The sequence below is a fragment of the Taurulus bubalis genome (genome assembly GCF_910589615.1).
Source record: "Taurulus bubalis genome assembly, chromosome: 5".
NCBI lineage: Eukaryota > Metazoa > Chordata > Actinopteri > Perciformes > Cottidae > Taurulus > Taurulus bubalis.
In genome coordinates, this window is record NC_136593.1 from 9031387 (window position 1) to 9051011 (window position 19625).

The 19625-nt window shown below is 40.4% G+C and overlaps 1 protein-coding gene across 1 annotated transcript in view; it reads right to left on the reverse strand.

Moving 5' to 3' along the window:
- Nucleotides 1-19625, reverse strand: part of cdh22 (cadherin 22) — a gene marked incomplete at both ends in the record, with an annotated part of 67848 nt that overhangs the window by 31016 nt on the left and 17207 nt on the right. The window contains 4 exons of the mRNA XM_079218602.1: nt 2187-2443; nt 3451-3632; nt 5398-5565; nt 9910-10029. Coding sequence (XP_079074728.1) covers nt 2187-2443; nt 3451-3632; nt 5398-5565; nt 9910-10029 — 727 coding nt within the window. The remainder of the gene's footprint in view (nt 1-2186; nt 2444-3450; nt 3633-5397; nt 5566-9909; nt 10030-19625) is intronic.

Sequence of the window (19625 nt, forward strand, 5' to 3'; positions counted from 1 at the left end):
ATTGCATTTGTATTCATATTTAATTCATATCAGCGCGTCAATAAATTTATACTGATTACTAACTCCAGGAAGACATATATTTCACTGATTACTTGTTACAATGACCTCAAGAGGATCTGCTTTGAGAATGAGTCTGTCATGTAAAAAAAAACACTTTCTTTCCAACACGAGATGCCTACATCGCTCAAGAACAAACTTGGCTGCTTCACACATGGGATTCCAACATAGGCAAAGTAGTATTTAGAAAAACTAAAAAAATATTATTTTATCTTGTTTGTTTTGCATTGAGGAGATGTTGACAAGTGCATGTGCCAGTAGTTTGATAACCTGCTTGCAACGTTGCATGTCAGACTTTCTTTTCTTTAGTTACATGAGGAGCGGTTCCATTTGTGGAATCAGATCCACAGCGCATGCATATTTTGCACTAAAACCTCACCGAACCAGTTGCAGAGATTCAGGGTGCATGATTATGCAGAGTTAAGAGATGCTTAATGCCAGAGGCCATGAGCTCACTAACTTTGCTCAGTAGGTGGCTCCTAGCCAACATCTCTCTCTCTCCTTTTGACTCACTACTCCACTAACTCGAACACACGCACAAACACACACACACACACTCATATATGCTTGCATAGGTGTCACATGCACACTTTCAGCTGCAGGCTGCCAAGACACTGGTGAACGACAGCTCTGCCATTGTGTTGTACTTTATTACACCTGAAACTCTGAGCCTCATGCATTTTTAATCGAGGTAATTTGCACAGGCACTGCATGTCTCTGTGTATACTCTGTCAGTGAGACTGTCTTAGCCCTTATCTACATTCCCCTCTCACGCTGCAATTGCTCATCTGAGGACATATACACCACAGACCTTGGTTAGATTACCAGACAATATTGTTTTTATCCCACACAGTGATCTGAGAGCAAAAAGAAACATACAGCGCAGCTTCATCCATTATTGAGTCCACCTATCGTGTGCTTTTGCTTTCACTCAATCTTCGTGAAGAATTGTGCTTTTAAGCCTATCAGCTACCTGTGTATTTACTTGCAACTCGTGACTTATTGTTCTTTAAAGTTCCATTTTTCATCATATACATTTTGTTTGAAAAAAAATCTATCGATGGTCGTGAAGTAACATACAGTTCATGCAAGTTGCACTGAGTGCACAATAGGCTTGGAGATTTAATGTCCATGGGACAATGCTGCAGAGTCCAAGTCATAATAAAACAAGGTACTCATTGTCATGCAAAACATTGCTCTCTAATATTATTATTCTTTTTTCGCAGTAATCTTTACACAGCAGTAGTTTATTGCCAATGTTTTGGTTGATCTATTTTATCAGGCTACCTACTGTTGCGAAAAAGCAGCTGTGTGCCTCCAGTAGCTAGGTACTGTTTTAATATTATCTCTACATTTTCACTCTTTCAGAGCCAAAAGAGTTTCATTCATGGCACATTTTATATTATTACCTAATAAAATTATAGATTTACACTAGAGCAACCTCAGTAATACTGGGTCAGAAGCAATGCTGTCCTTTAAAGCCCCAGTCTCTTCTAAGCAATATTTTGAATATGTTCCAAGCAAGTAAAATCCTGCAATTGCTTGCATGTGTATGTGCATGCATCAGTGAGTGAGTGGGAGAGAGGGTGAGTGACTGTGCACCTTCCTGTTGTCCACAGCTTATATTGCATACTGCCGCAGCTAATAGAACTACACACACAGCTATTCCTTGCCTTTTTATAGGTCATAAACGTTACATTTAAACATGCTTTTGCCTAAAGAATTGCTTTTAAGTCACAGTTGAAATGGAGCTGAGACACGCCCCTGCTCAGAGGTGGTGCAGAAATCTGCATAGATTAAAATGAGAGGGTGTGAGACGTGCAAATGAAGTACAGGTCGGATACACTTGCGGACCAAATGGGTGGTTAGATCGTAGCTTGTGTTCATTCAACCACACGATAGAGCAGTCGCCATGCAGACACACCTGGTGGAGATCAGCCCTCTACTGACTTCCATTGTGGGCCATGATTGTTTTCACACCTTGTCCTATGTCATCCATATGGACAGTACACACTGATCACAGTTTGGGAATGTAACAAACATGTATGTCATGTGACTAAAAGCTAGCTATAACCTTTTTTCTAGTGCAAGTCGGGTAAATATTCCACCATTCATGTTTTTGGCCATACCTGACAGGTGTATTCTTCACATCTGGATCCCTGGCAGTGATGATGCCAACCATCGCTCCTACTTTGGCATCCTCCTGCACTTCCATGATAGCGCCCTCTGCTGGTTGAAAGATGGGTGGCTCATCTATGTCGGACACGCTGACGCGAACAATGGTCTGGTCTCGGAAGGAACCCAGGTCCACGAAGCGAGGGTCAACATGCTTATTTACTGCCTCCACAACAACATTGTGTGTGCGCTTGCTCTCGAAGTCCAGGGGCTGAAAGAAAAACAAGATTATGTTTTAAGACTGTTTCATTTAACATAAGCCATTTAAAGTGGCATTGTTTGTAGTACTGACACTGATGGCCATAATATTACAACAGTACTAATGAATGATAGCAGCACTTAGCCAATGCATTAGTGTACACATATCCCTTCTTGTTGGAGTTGATGGTTTCTTTCAAGTTATTGTTTGTGTGTGCAGCTCCAGCCTACCACTAAGTCAAAGAAAAAGACATTGTTGACAGTCCATTGAGGCAAAACACTTCTGCTGGCTAAGTGTTGCATGTCCATTCGGCTATTAGGCCTCATTCACAACAAATATGTGTCACTTAGGATGAATACTTTTTGACATTTATGTATTTCAATGAAAAGATACCACTGCTAGTATTCTGCATTTCATTTCAAGGTGGAAAAAGTTGAAAACACTTTTGAAGAAACACGGCACTGACAGTACCTGTCAAACCCCAGTGTGAAACCAATGATTATCAATCCTCAAAGACCAATCATCTCTCTTTCTACATCTCTGTCGAAACAGGGTCTGACAGATTTAAATACTGGGAGTAAAAAGACCCGTCACAGTTTGTGTTGATTGTTAAGCAGCAGATGCCCAGTCACTTGCTAATTCTAGCCAAACGTATCCTAATCACTTTTCATAATATAATACCATAGATGGTAAGGTTTGATGTGTGCAACAAGGATGCGTGATATAATATTTACAAGATTATAAAAATGACAACAAGCATAACTTGAAATGGTAGCTGCTTGAAATACCCTTTTCTGGAGCAAATACATCATCTCTTGCTTCTCGTTTATGATTTCTAAGACAGGAAGAGCTATCTCTTTCAAATTCATTTACTTCATCGGTGGCATGCTGTAGAGTAAATAGACTGAACAACAAAGTATTTTTATGTTGTTTCTTTGTGCCTTGTTACTGGTGAAAAGCAACATTGGCTTAACAGACTATAACAACAGCAGTGCAGCATTCTGTTAAGTTAACTGTACCTTCTTGATGGAGACAATTGCTTCCTGTGTCTCTACATCTGTAGTGACCTTGAAGAGCTCCCCTTCCTCTTTGATCAGATAGCTCATGTCTGTGTTCTCTCCCATGTCTGCATCTGTTGCAATGACGCGTCCAACTGGTGTCCCCACAGCCGCCCCCTCCGACACAGAAAACTGGTACATCTCTGGTATATGGAGTAGGTGGCCGAAGGTGGACATCGCATTGACGGATAAAACAAGGAGAGTTTGGTTTAGCAAAGCAACAGAGGGAAGAGGTGACACAAACAAAAACAGTGTAGGAGTAATAAAACACCACAAAAGAGGAAGGATGAGAGCAAAAGGGACGTGGAGAAGAAGAGGAAAAACAACAGCAGTGGAGGAAAGATAGATGGATGGCTGAAGGTGGAGAGGTTAGAAGTGAGAAAACTGGAAGAAGAGATGGATTGGGAGCAGAAACAGAAAAGTTGGAGGAGGAAGGGATGAGAGAGTAACAAAGATAAAGAAGCTAAAGAGAGGAAGAGACGGGATGTGAAACAATGACATTGGGTTGGGATTATAATGAATAAATAGCAACTAGTAGACTTCAGGCAGTTATTGTAAGTGTGACTATTGCATTCACATAAGCAAAATAATATGTTGTCGCTACACAACAATGTAACACATCACAGTACACAGCAGCTCTAATTGTATTCCTGTAAAATATAATTAAAACAATATAAATGCAATTGTAACTTTGTTGAAACTGTGGCAGATCGTATTAGTTTGAGTCATCTGTATGATCAAGTATATGATGACTTTTATTTGTGTTTATACGTGTCGGCAATCCTAAATCTGAAGTTGTGTTTCAAGTGACAGAACAGACTGAAGAAAATGTATACGATCTGCCAGAGTTCATTATGAACAAGATAAAAGTAAAAATATGATATTTGATGGGAACACATCAAAGTCCTTACATATACACAACATCATCTTCCCTTGCATCTTATTTATGCAGCTGCTTTCCAAACTCTATCAATTCCCCACACCATACACTGAAGATACTATAATCCTGCAGGGTTTATCCCTCTGACTGGGTAAATATGATTTACTGAGATGGAAAAAAAACGATTTATACAGAAATAAGAAAAGGTGTTTGGAGACATATCAAATACAGTCCACCAGGCTGTCAGATGCTGTTCTCCCAGCTGTAACAGAAGTAACAGTGTTCTGATTTAACTCCAAAAAAGAGGGCGAAATAAAGAGTTGAAATGAAAGCAAGAAAAGGAAGTAGCCTACTATTTTAGTATTTTTGGAAAGGTAGTTGGAAAGGTAGTTTTCATGAAAACATGAGGTGCTAGTTAAATCTGACATTCAAATACGCTCACCTTTTTTATTGTGCTACAAGTTACTCCATTAAAAATAAACCAGCCTCTTGAAGTTGTTTGCTCTTAGGAGCCTTTCTTCCAACTCTTTGTGTGGTGAGCTGCATGTTTTAACTCTTACTGTGCAATAAAAAGATATGTGAAAGCCATTCAGCGCAAAACGACATGACCAAAACACATAACATTACAATGAGGGAACAATCAACCATATTGATTCAGTCCTCTCTTGAGCCTCGCTTAAAAGGTTTGATCAAATGTGCGGTGGAACGTATCAATTCTCCGCACTTTGTTATGGGCCACAGGTTTGATGGGCTCATGAATTTAAGTTAGTTGAATTTCTTGGACTACACACAACCCATTCTATACGGTCTCTGATGCTGCCATTGCATTATTGGTGTCAGCGGCCAGCAGGTTGCAAACTATATTGTCTGTCTTCTATCATCCTCTCTGTGTTTCGATGTCTCGGCTCATTACTCTCCTCCGTCTCTTAACTCTCACTTCTGTCTTTTACATTCGCAGACATTTCCTCCCTGTGTCTCACCATCTCCCTCACTGCCTTGATGTAAGATCATATGCAGAACACACTTACTCTGTTGGAAGCGCGGTGGGTTGTCATTAACATCTGTGATCACTATGGTCACCGTGGTAGAGCCGGAGAGACCGCCCATTTGTCCTGCCATGTCTGTTGCCTTGACGACCAACTCGTACCGTTCCTGTGTCTCGCGGTCCAAATCTGCCACTGCTGTCATGATGATTCCTAATGATTGAGAGATGGAGGAGAGATTGAAGGAGAGAGACAGAGCGAGAGAGAGAGTGGGAAAAAGTAGGAGTAGTAAGTGAGATCACTGGAAAGGTTGCATTAGTGGTTCGCACTCTTGCAACTACCAACTATATTTCCACTTGTAATTTGAATATCAACTTCTGCTAAGCACTGTATTAAGGAGACACCGACAATGTGCAGCACATTCCACTTCACCTCCTCAGGCTGGCTGTATTGAAGAGATTGTGTCATATTTGCACCTCTGCTCATACACCATTGTATGGCTCAGCTGTATTAAGATGAATAATATATAGAGGTGGAATGAAGGCATGCCTCAGTCACAATGAATAGCATCAAAACTCATCCATGGTTGGTAAGACTGCACTAAAATTTAAGAAGTGGATAGAGAGAGAGAGAGAGAGAGAGAGAGAGAGAGAGAGAGAGAGAGAGAGAGAGAGAGAGAGAGAGGGAAAACTACATGCAATGGCAGGGTTCACTCCAGAGTGAACATTCTGTTGCATTTTAGCAGAGATAGTGGTGAGATGAAAACAGAATCCGTGGGCATCAGAAAATATTTTGGCATTGGAAGCGTTCTGGTTTCCATGTGAAGTCTTGTTTGTTAGCCAAGTACTTGTTTGAGAAGGCTTCGGTTGCCGGCAGGTAAACAGTCTGTGTGGGGAGCAACAGAGGCTGAACATATTTGACAAAATGCAATCTTGGAACCCATCGGCTATCGTCTGATGACGCTTTAGTTCAAATGTAGCTGTTAAACTGGCTACTTGTGACGTAATCCGGTTGTAGAGGTCATCTCTCATCTCCAGCTCTATTGTCGCGTTTCAAGTTTGCTAATCGGATTGTAGGCAATGACTAGGTACGGAAGAGTCTTGATCCAGATATCAGTTATCCACAGTGGTGTATAGTAACGAAGTAGAAATACTTTGTTACTATACTTAAGTAGTTTTTGGGAATATCTGTACTCTACTTTACTATTTATATTTCTGTTTACTTTTACTTTTACTTCACTACATTTTGCAAAGAAAACTGGTACTTTTACTCAGATACATTTCCCCTGAAACCTTCGTTACTCGCTACAAAATCAAATCTATCTTTAGAAAAAAAAAAAACACATCCGGAACACAGACGACACGAAGCAGGTTTTGCGAATCACAATATTCTGCATTTTCCCTCTACATCCTCTAGCCCAGCGGTCACAAACCTTTATGCGTCACGGACCGGTTACGTGAAGACAATATGTTCACGGACCGGGTCCGACCTCGGAGAGACGGGAGACAACAACACCTGACGTGTGTTCGTTATGTCCAGTCTACTGACTCTACTCCTAACTAAACCTTATTGTCCTGTCTACTGCTTAACTTATAACCCGCTGCACAAAGACAGGATGTTGAAATGGACGCATGTTTTCGTGCTTTTTTGGCGATCTCAGGATACTCTGCCTTGGTTTTAATCCAGAACACCGACAAAGTTGAAACAGACTTAAATTTAATTTTTAGAGTAACGCAACATGTTGACATGTGTCAATAGGTTTCGTCTGAGGTTATCACAGACGGATGTATCCGGTCCTTTTTCACAATAAAACATCTTTCCGGCCTTGATTTTTTTTTAAATTGAATTTTAATCATTCATTCATTCTTTCTGTGCGGCCCGGTACCAAGGGCCCCACGGCCCGGTACCAAGGGCCCCACGGCCCGGTACCAAGGGCCCCACGGCCCGGTATCAAGGGACCCACGGACCGGTACCAAGGGACCCACGGACCGGTACCGGGCGGAATGAGCATACTTATAACCACACTGTTGCAACTCCTTCATAGTGTCATATTGCTTTTTGGAGAATTATGATGATAAGTTCAGTAGATGCAAAAGTATACTTAGGTACAATATATTATGTTATGTATATATATATTATATATTATGTGTAACATAATATATGTGGATGGATCACAGCCAACCCAGTTATTTTCAACACAACCCCTGGTCCTTGGTCCTTGGTCCTGGTGGCCATAGCACTTAAAAGAATAAACTTAATAATTCTCAAAATTCAGACCCTTTGCTTTTTTATTAAAATCATGTACTTGTACTTTTACTTTCAATACTTAAGTACATTTTATATCAGAAAAATACTTTTGATACTTAAGTACAGAAAATATCAGATACTTTAAGACTTTTACTCAAGTAGTATTTTAATAGGTGACTTTTACTTTTACTGGAGTAATTTTCCAGTAAGGTATCTTTACTTTTACTCAAGTACGGCTTTTGGGTACTTTATACACCACTGGTTATCCAGATACACTGTCTACACCGAAAGCACAGACTGTGGACCTTGTCTTATCGGGGTCAGACAGTCAATGGGCTCTGAGTCTGAGATTATTTGTCCGATGTTGTAAAATATGACATTGGCCTTGTGAAGTGTCCATAAAAACTATATTTGGTTATTCAAACGGACAGTTCTGTGGTCTCTCTCTTTATTCTTTGTCTGTCTATCTTACAAGCTAGCACATAGACTCTCTTGGTTTAACAGAGACATTCTCCTTGTTGGCCCAGCAGCAGCAGCAGCAGCAGCATCAGTAGCTGGTTGGTTTACTGTGCAATAGTAATATAATTCCACTTTACCCCTTGGGATTTTCCACATCAGAATCTATTGATGCATTTCCTGGGCTTTGTGTGCTGTCTCACTCCCAAAGGTTTGCATTGTGTTGGGTACACAACTCACTGATTCACATTTAGCCCAAAGCCATGTTCTATGAGTAGCCAAAATACAGTACATGCAGCACTGGATTTAAGGAGGGAGACAGATGACATGCTCCTCTTTCATCCACCAAAGGCCAGAGGGGATGCATCTAAATTAGGGCTGTCACAAGTAGAGCCCCAATCCGCAGCTAGTATACAGCACAGACTATATGTAGATAGTCTACATGAACTCCGTGGATGTAGTCAGTTAAGTCTATGCGATCCACATTCTAATGCATATCACGGAGCCTTAACATTAACCAATTTAACACAGTAATAGGGCCGTGTACACCAACTGTGAAATAGAGCAGCCTCAGTATGATAATGCATACATTAACATAAAATAAAGGATGATATTCTAATATTTTTTTTACTCGTATCAATTGCATTTATGTTCTTATTTCGTGAGGCAATGGAAATCTAATTCTACTTTGTATCTACAAAACTATCTATCCTACCATTTAGGTCCTGGCTACAATAGAAACTGAGAAGAAATATGCTGTATTCACAGATAACGGAACAGCAATAAAATAATATTCATAATCAGCAATTAAATAGAAAAGTAGGAATATATGTAAATGTGCTTTAGTAGGTACTGCTTTTCAAAATGATAATTATTGTGTAGTTTTTTACATCACAATGAGATGTCCTCATATACAGTGTGTGGTTCAGCTTTTGTATAGGCATTGACTCACACACTTGAAAACAGCAACAGACAATTTCAGCATGGCCAAAATGACATAAAAAAACATACTGACTTGCTGAGCAGTCTGTTGTCAGGGTGAGAGAGAGTGATATTAATGAGGCAGATGTCAGAGCTGTTTTGTCTCTTCTTCTTTTGACCTTTTTGACTTGCACCTATTAGGCCAGACCGCCTCCCTACAATACAGGGAAAGGGAGTGGGTGGAACGGGGGTCCTGAGACAGACTGGGATAAACCATCCAGTCCCACTGAGGCAGAGCCATTTATCATCCACGACCCAGGCTGACCAAATCAAAGTGGTCGAGACCAAAAAAGAAATCATTAAAATGTTAGTGCTGTTCCCTAGTTTCAAAGGCAACACTGTTGCAAAGCTACCCCTGACAGACTTTTGGTCATTCCAATCAACACAAAGGGAAATATGAAATTTCCCCTAAAATTGTTGGGGGAGATTCTTCAGAGGGTAAATCTGGATGTAGTGAAAATATAAACCAGACACATCTACTCGTCTTTCATGCTTAGCACTAGTGGGGGGAAACAACAACTTTGAGGCTTTATTGAGCTGAACATCCAGTGCATTTGGTCTGCCCAGGTGATGTGGGCAATGTTTGGGCTTACTTTAGGTTGCACTAATCACTGTGTGGAGCCAAGCAATTTATGCCATGTGGTATTTTGACTGGTTGCTAAAATGAGCCAGTAGTTACTGGCTGAAACTTGATCAGATGCTTGTTTTTGCTCAATTGATTATATGATTTTGGCCACGAATTTTGATTGATCTGGGAACTGTGGTATCCGGGCTTAACATTGATTCATGTGCTGTAGCAAAAGAGAAGAAACACAAGAAAAAAAGAGTTGCAGGTGTAGGGAGGGCTGGATGTGTTGCTGTTACCATTCTTACCTGTGTGTCTGTCAACAGTGAAAATCTTTTCTCCATCCAGTACGCTGTACACCACTCTGGCACTGCTGCCGTATGCAGGGTCGTCATCATCTGATGCGGTAACCTTCATAACGGATGTTCCTGTTGAAAAGAGACAACGTTGTGTCAAAAAATTAAATAAATAAAAGCTTCTGAGCCAGGATGCCACTAGGGAAACTTTACAAGTGCTGGAATTGTACGGTCTGTGACTGTGTGTGTGTGTGTGTGTGTGTGTGTGTACTTATATCTTTGCAAGGACCAGTATGAGTTGAAGACATTGATGAGATTTGTAGTGCCTGTAGCTTCTCTTTCAAAGAGCGGCGTGAGGGCAACACATTGTTGTTAAGGTTCAAATACAATTTTGGTTTTAGGCCAAGGTTAAGAGAGACGCTTGATGGTAAGGGTTGGGGTTATGCACACAGATGTGATGATTACGGTTAAGGTTGTGCGCTTAGTGCAGCACAGGGAAATGGGGGACTCACAAGTAAAGTAACAGTAATGAGCGTATAAATGTGTGCCCACACCTGTTTGTGTGCGCATGCATACTCTGTGGTTATACTTGGGAGAGGCAGGTTAATGCATTTTGAATAGCACTGCACCAGGTAGCTATTTTATCTTGAATTTCTGAACAAATTGTTTGATGTTTTAAATTACCTTTTCCCGACAGAGTTGTTTTGCCTCTCATCGGAAAGGAAGCACTCAGAGATGAAAAGGAAACATGGAGTCAAAAAGTCAACATTGATCTTCGAAGCTCGAGAAATCTACAACAAACAATTATTTGCGATTACCGCGTTTATATGGAGAATATAGTAATTTCCACATGAAGCTTAAAAATTTGAATTTGTGGAGCAGGTGTTAAAGTAATTATTTTCAGTGTAGTATATTTGTCAACAGAGTGCAAAGAAGAGCTTATGGCAGCGAATAGACTGGCACATCTATCCATTTAGTCACACATTTTAGTTCAAGCTCGGCCTAAAGTCTTAGGTTAAGAAACAACTGTACTTGCCTTTTAGCAAGTGAGCAATTTTTCTTTTTTTCTTTCTATAAATAAATTCACTCACAGGAGAAAATAAAATAAAAAAGGAGACGTTACTGGGCGCCATAGGTCCTCAAGGACAAGCAGTCGGTCTTTGTCTCCATGCGGCTGCCCAATGCTACGGGTAATTACTGACAGCTGGTGTTGTCCACCAAAGGTCACCACCGTAGCCTTTCTCAGAGCCCTGTCATGCTACTGTCCAGCCACATAATGGCCGTATGCTAATGATGCTAATTAGCGGGAAGTGTCAGAGCACTGTTTGTTTCCTGTCATGAGTTGGAGCTCTTAAGGGGCAAAGAGGGAAGGAGAGGCCAGTGGATTATCATTAAAGTCAGCTGGTCATTAAATCAGACAGCTCAGATCACTATCCTGGTGCTGTAGCACTCTTTTGTTCTGCCTGTATGTAAATAAATAGAAACTGGCAAACAGCATACGAACAGAATACGATGCAGTATTCTACGTGGTCGATGATGAGAGGGAAACAAATGAGCGTGTTCAATGTTGCAGCTATTCTGATCGACATGGGAACGTGACAAATTAGCTCGAAGGTAAATTATCCTGAGAAACAATTGGTGCGAATTGGGATAAGTGAGGACACACAGAAATAGATGGAGGGAAGGATGGATCAGTGATCCTCCGGCATGTGCAATTTCAAAGAATCATGAATTCTGGCACTGTCAACAGCCTTGCATCCTGATATATTGCTGCTCGCAGTGGATTCAAAGCACTGCATATTAACTAGGATGGAATGAGCCTTTAATTCATATTCTGAGTATACATATACAGTCATTACTCCATCCAAACATACCACCCTGCACACCACCCTGATCCTTAGAAGATCCAGATATGCTGCATCCCAGTTGGGGGATGAGTGCGATATCGTCCTTATCATATTGAAAACAAGACTATAGGTATTTTCATTACTGGCAGCAGGCAGGGGAGAGCTAATTCTGCTCACTTGGTTGGTCCTACCGCTGTGGGTCCAACAAAGTCATTTTCGTCCATGGGATTTCTCCCTTATCTTAATTTTCCCCAGGTAACAATCAGTTTGATGCTCAGCTGTTTCTGTGTACTGGCTTGCAGCACCGTGGGATGGCTTGGAAGAACTATATAAATGCAAATGTTTCTTTATTGTGTTTATATTAAAAAGAGAAGTGAACCAGGGAGTTTGGCACTTGGGTTCTTATTATAGCTTTGGTCTGCATCAATGTTTTTAGTGGGAGAAGTCATTACTTACAGTATCTGTTGGCGTGGTTGGAATCTCACTTAAGCAGATTCTACTGTTGATGGAGTTGTGGGAATTCAATAAAAAATATTGACTTCTCAGATTCAAATGTAATGCATATTGGAATAGGAGAAGTATGTCTAATGGAGAGAAGCTCCAGATATTCATTAGCTCAAGAGTTGTTTTTCTCTCTAGCTAAAACTTCAATCATCAATTGCTCTCAGATGAGACAGCACGCACCGTAGCAATAATAATTTTTAATTACCAAAATATACAGGTTTGTTTCTCTTTATTCCCCCCGATGGGCACATTTGTTTTGGATGAGTCTTTTTGGTTTGGTTATAAAGCAAAACAAAACTTTCTTTTTCTAAACATATCTATGCAAGAAAACCAATAATGAAATTGACCCTGCTGAGGTCAGGTGAGGTTAAAATTCCAGCGGTCAACAAGAAGTCAGAAGACCTGGGAAAACTTTTTACATATGTGACCTTTGTGACACCTGTTGAAAAAAAAAAGATACGTATTCACCTCACTCCCTCATGCATTCAGAGCCTGCAGATATGTACACCATACAAAAATTAAAAAATAGAAAAGTCAGCAACGTGCTACTTAAGCTATTTTTTTTTTCAAATGTAACACAAGTGATTTTCAGGATAATAATTATATGATACGATAGCCAATTGCATTGCGTATGTTTCCCTAGCATTCACCAAAGCATTCACAAGAACAGTGCTTTGCAACTTTTCTCATGGTCGTGCAGCTTTAAGGAGGACATGGCTGGGTTAATCATTTAACCCTCTAGCAGAGCAAAATGCTCTGCTAGACATACTTTTGGTTGAATACCAGCAGTTTATTTAGTTTTTACCACTTCTATTCTATTATGAATGGTTTTATAATTATATTGTCATAGTATAACACCTCTTTAATGCACACAAAACCCAGCAGGTATGTGAGTTTAACAGTTAATAAAGTAAATACAACATACTTATAATTTGCAGTTTAGAGATTAGTCCTTTCTATGAATCTGTCTATGAATTAGTCTGCTTCTTACTGGTACACACAATGCTGTAACGGCGTCATGGTGGGAGGAACATGACAGAAGCAACAGTCATTACAGAATAATAGCATGCAGTCTGAGTTGCAAATTATATTTAAGAAGCGCACAGTTTCTCTCGAAAGGATTATGTAAATAATATCCAGATGCAAACTAACCCCGGGACCATCTCTGGTTAAATGGAGTAAGAAGCAGGGTAGTTTTTTCTGGGCTTGGAGAATTCCACGGATGGTGGGTGACGATAGCTATGTAGCTAGATTTATGCACAAGTTTGGTTTAATGGTATCAACACAGGCTGTCTGAATGGCTTCCCTCACCATTTCAGCACTCGGGGAGAGATGGTTCAATTACTGTGAGGGGAGCTGGAGGAGTGTGCCACGTGTGAGACACTAGACTGACAGCTATTTAAGAGGCAGCCTCATAAAAGAGATTTGTGCCCATCTCAGCTGGGGCTGTACTGGTGCGAGCTTCAGTGGAGGGGTCTAACGGCTGCAGCACTGAGCCTCTTTCCCCGCTACGACCCGCCTTAATCTGCAGGACTGAGTGCTCCCCGCCCGCATTATGGATCATTTAGTAAAGCCATAAAAGCTGAGGTGTTTTCACATGAAAAGTTATTTCTTCACTACTTCCACTGTGATTCATTCCTGTCTCATCCACATAAATGCCCCAGGAGAGAGCGGTGGGGAGAGAATGAGAGAGAGGAAAAGAATGGGAATGAGAGAGGATGAATTATAGAGGGGAGAAAAATCTGCCATGTCATAAAATACAATGACCTGCTTACCTTGATCCTCTTCCTGATCTCTACAAGGATTTGGTGATATTTTTCATCTCTTCTGACAGATTGTAAATCTACTTTCGTTAGCGTTGGAATGTTTCTTTCAAAAGATAAGATCATTATTTCTTTTGGAGACACTATTGTGGGCCAGCGTGGCATGTCAACTGTAAATTTGAACATCTTATTAGTTTTAAGCATTTGTCTCAGGACAAACAATGACACAAGTTGTTATTCTAGAAGAAGAAACATTGAGGAACAGAACTTTTTCCTGTGCAGAAGCCTTTCAGCCAGGTATCACACTTTTTTTTGTTTTACACACAGCACATGTCAAAATGTACAATGCACAATAAAGACAGTGTCGATGCTTCTTTGCTTGATCGCATCTCTACAATAATGAAAACATGAGAGTCTTAATCAATTTCACAAGTTGCCGTTGTCGTACACATCTTCCATGCCTCCTCACGCTTTCACTCTCTCTCTCTTCCTCTCTCCATCCCTCCCTCTTTCACATACACACTGATTCGTACACATGACCACACACACACACACACACACACACACACACACACACACACACACACACACAGTCAACAATCAGCCCAAATCAATTATGTCAAGCACTGTGGTTAAGCAAATAATGGTGGACGTTACTGGTCAAATACATAGAGGTTGGCAGAGAATATTGATTGTAAGTTGCTCCTGCCTTGTCGCATTGCTCTCTCCTGTGATTCTGCTGCTCTAAATGTCTCATCTTCTGTTAGCATGACAGGCCCCGGCTGTCCTAATGGTGACTGCAGTAATTTGCAGCCTCCTGGGCAACCTCTCTGGACTACAGCAACAGGAAGGGTGATTATTACTTTAATTCCCTTGTGGAGTTCTCACATTACATACAGAAGGAGTGAGGGATTTATTTCTCATGCTGACTATGCTGAGGGTTAGAGCGAGAGAGAGAAGGACAGCGACAGAGAGAGAGAGAGAGAGAGATAAAGGTCAAAAGAACAAGAAAGATAAAACAAAGGAAATAAGACATGCAATGCTTGTTTTTGAACTACTTGTCCAAAACAGTACCTCGAACTGGGTTGATGCTTTTTGTTGAATTACAACTTTATTCATACAAAGGCCTCTATAGTTCTTGGTTTTACGCTATGATTTGCTGCATGTGTCCAGGTCACTTGACAAAACAATACTAGACAAAGCATTTTGGAAAATGTATAAATATTGTTAAACCATTATTGACACAGCTTTCTTCTCTTACAGCTTTATTCTGCCAAGTGCTATTCTCCGTGCCGGTCACCACAAACGTCCTTCACAATGCAGGCTATTGTGTGTATTGTGTATAATTTTCCGCAGTGATAGATGGGACATTGACCTTCATAAAAACAGTTGAATCATACATTCCACAAGGCTTCTCCTGCTCTGTTGGCTTTCAGTCTTGTCATTCTCCATAACTCATTTCAGAAATTTGGAAAATGAAGCACCAGTCTTTTCCAGAAGCAAATTGTCCAATACAGATACTGCTTATGTCTATTAGGAACAGTGCGATAGTCATATTATCCTCAACATGGTGTGCTTGATTCTTAAAATCCTCATTGTTTTCGTTTAAATAAACATTTGATCCAAAGATAAACTGCGACAACATAGTTACATTAAATAATCCAAAATAAGGCACTAGGTTGTATGGCATTTACAGAGATAACATGTCTTCAAGGAATGCAAGAGAGCTACAGATGCTGAGATTTATTTAGCAGATAAAAATGCAAGACATTTTCTTCAAACATACCCCTATCGTTAAATGGCCTTTGCAGTTTGTCAATTTCTCCTACCTGTCTTTATATATAAGATAAATGCCAGTCCAAGGCTAATCTTGTGCTACTTTGAACCTCACAGTTTGTTGTTTGTGCCTACTGGCATCATTAGTAGAAAATAGCTGAGGATAGTGGTCAGCTTAATGTCTGTCATCAGATGGCTATTTGCCATCTGACTTGTCAGTCAGCATTACCTGAGGTTAGAGGCTACGGAACAGATGTCGTGTCGTGCCACATCTCGGCCACTCAAAGGTCCTCAGGTCCTCTCTAATGGAACCACATCAATCACAGGATTAGCTCAGTGGAAACGTTTCACCCTGTTGTGATTCCACCATCAAGAGCTGCCTCTTCTAGCCACATTTCCACCAGACTCCCTTGCTGTCACCTGACCTTTGAGTGGTAGGAAAGGATGTCTGCCTCAGTGACTAAATGGTTTCAAACCCAACAAATTGGGCTGCTTTGTCAGTCAGCTCACACAAGGAGTGACAAAAAAGTGACGGATGTCTCAGTATGCATGTTATAACACAGTGTAATACTGATTTAAAATTGGAAAAGGCCTGTCTTTATTACTCCAATATTAGCTGGGCGTGTGAAGCATAAGCATTAGCTTGGGGTGCCACTGTGCCAGTGCCAATAATGTCTGTGCAATATGCGTCCCAGAAATTGTGTCAAAAACGTAATCCATCCAATGTTTAATTGCACAATATGCCAAACTATACCTGTAGTATTGTCAGGCATTATACTCGTTTATACTTTAGCCTCTGGGTTTTTAAAACTTTTCAGGCGTAGCTCAAAGCTACATTAATATTTAAACACTTACCATGGCTGGGAAAAACCAAAGGGAAAAAAGATGCATTCGATTGAAATATTAATGATGCTTTCTGAAACATCAATATTTGCCCAAAATGTCATCCTACATAAGCTACCTGGTAATAACATATCACCACCATGGAAAAGCTTTGGCTTATATATAAAGGTAAATCCACAGCCAAGACTCTTTTGATCACATCTTTTCAGCACACCTGAGCAGCACACAATAGGAAATACATAGTTTCCAATTCCTGTTAAATTCTACAGTCCCATTTATTTATCTTATTCCCTAAATAGGGATGTCCATCACATTCCTTCAAAATAAATATTCATACTGAACCACACGTCTCTGTCTCCAAGGTAACAATACATTCATAATAAATGATATTATTATTATTATTCCCATAAACATTATGTTATTTTATTTATAGGAGTTATTAAGTGGATTTTTCAGTCTTAAATGCAGAGATTAAAACAAATCTCACCCCACCAATCACTATTTAAGCCTCTGTAAGCTTTGCTGCAAGCAAAATGTACGGCTCAATATTTTTGGAAAAAAGATGAGTATGAGAGGAAATACAACCCCATGCACGATAAAGAAGGAACAGCAAGTTAATTTGGAAAAGACATATCATTTAAAAATAAGACAACAAACATCTGAGGAAGTACGGCAACAGCAAAAACATAAAATGATCTAAAAAACAAAGAAATACACTTCAAGTAAATGCTATTTTTAACTTAATTCCAAACAGTGACATATCTGAAAAATAGCTAAAAATCTAATTAAATGTAAAAAAAAATGTAATATAGTAAAAGAAAAAAGCACATCAGATATAAGTACTTAATACTTGAATAGGTACTGTTTTAAAAGGTCTTATATTCAACAAAAGTGAAATTATTAATTATTGTTTCTCTCTTTTTTTCTCCTAAGCCAACATACCATATTCACTAAAACCATCATATTAATTCTCAATTGCTCACATTAAACTGCCCATGACAACACTAGAAATGTGGCTTCCCCCTGGCAACCTCAAACATTTCTATAATTGCAGTTCAGCTTTTTGTTGAACCCACTATCAAAATAAAAGAGAAATATATCTTCATTCACTGACAATGTGAATATAGTTAGAACCACAATATAATAAACACAAGGACCCAATCTTTTTGATGTCTTACTGAACAAAAATTACCCGGATATGAAAGTTATCCACACCACCAAGCCTTCACGCAGATTCAATCGTTCTACAAAACCATTCATTGGCATTGAAAGAAACCCTCTGCAGTGGTTCCTTTGCAACATCATACAGATAAAAAGACTGCAGAAATGCACAATGATATATGTAACGCCCGACGAGGTGTCCTTTATCAGGAATTGATTCTGTAAGGACTTTCATTCCTGATTATGAAGACCTTTATAGGGCTTTATCCCACTTATCCCATGGTCATTTAACCATTGATGAAAATTTCAAGAACACATGATAAGCCACGTGTACTTTCAGCTGCAGGCTCCGGGCTGTGACACACATTGGAGGTCACAGCGCACTCTGGATGGAGGCAGAAAGATTTCAAATCTGATGGACATTTGGAAATATATATCTTGAAACCTGCAATTGGATACAGCAGATCCCCAGGCCTGGCAAATATGAAACTTCACAGGTATTCCTTGTCTGGGTTTTATGATCTTATGAATGCTGACCTTCCCTCTCTCGCTGCAGGGAGACCTGGCATCCTACTCAGGGGTTCCCCGAGGGAGACTGATGTCACACGGATGCGTCCCTCTCGGTATGGGGTGGAAATCTGGCACACGCTCTATAGCACCACAGTAGGATATACGTGGTGCTGCATGCTCTTAGGGGTATCCCTCTTCAGTCAATAGGGAAAATCTCTGTCAAGATACCTTCTCTCAAGACAGCGCTCCTTCTAGCCCGAACTTCGGCCAGGAGGAGAGCGAGTGATCTATGTGCGCTGTCAGCCTCGGTCTTGGTTTCTTTTAGAGAGGATGGTAGTGCAAATTCCTGCAAGACTCTTTTCCATCAAGAAGCATTTCTCTGAAAGGATTTTCCCCTCCGGCTGATCAGAATAAGGCAGAAGAAATGTCTCCCTGACTCTACCCAGCTCACACTTTGTCTCAGTACGTCGTACGCACGTTTAACATGAAGAGGATATCAGCAGCTGTTTGTTCCTGACGGAGAGCACTCACAAGGCGTGGCCTTTCAAAACAGCATTTTGTCTCACTAGGTGTGCGCCGCCATCACACAAGCCTACAGTGCAGTGAGAGTAGAGCCTCCTCAGGACGTCAGCAGGACTTCACAAGTGCCTTATCCACCTCATCCATGGTTCTCCCCAGGAAGGATGACAGTAGCAGATATCTGTGCAGCGGCATCCTGGGCTTCTTCTCCGCGCCCTTTCATCCGTTTCTATCTGCGAGATGTATCTGAATCCTCCCTGACTCATTCCATGTTGAATGTGCTTCACAGTAGTTGGTAGATCCTGCGCTTTTACGCATTCTTCTGCAACAGCAGTGTCGTGTTAAGAGAGCATGGAGTTCAATACAGGGCTGACATGGTGTTAACTGTAGAACAGTCCGTGCCTCCCTGCTTCATTATGCGTAGCATCTACAGTTTGGAAACTGGTTTGTGTTGTTTGCTTTGGGCCTTGGTGTCACACTGAGTCTTACATCAGCTTCACCCTTAACCCAATGGGGACAGCTCTTAGAGAGCGAGGCATATACAAAAAACACTGTTAGTACGTTTTGTATCCCTTGATTTTATGATTAAAGGCATAGCTCTCACAGCTGTGGTTATTTGCAAAACTAAGGTCACACAACTGTTATGTCAAAAGTGTGGACATGTGCAAGAAAAGAACTATAAAAAAATATACATTTATGACCCTCAACCCAAAAGTGACAGTTATTGGAAGGCTAATACCTAATGCTGTAATTCAAATAATGAATACATAATACATGAATAACAATAAATAATAAACGGAGGCTT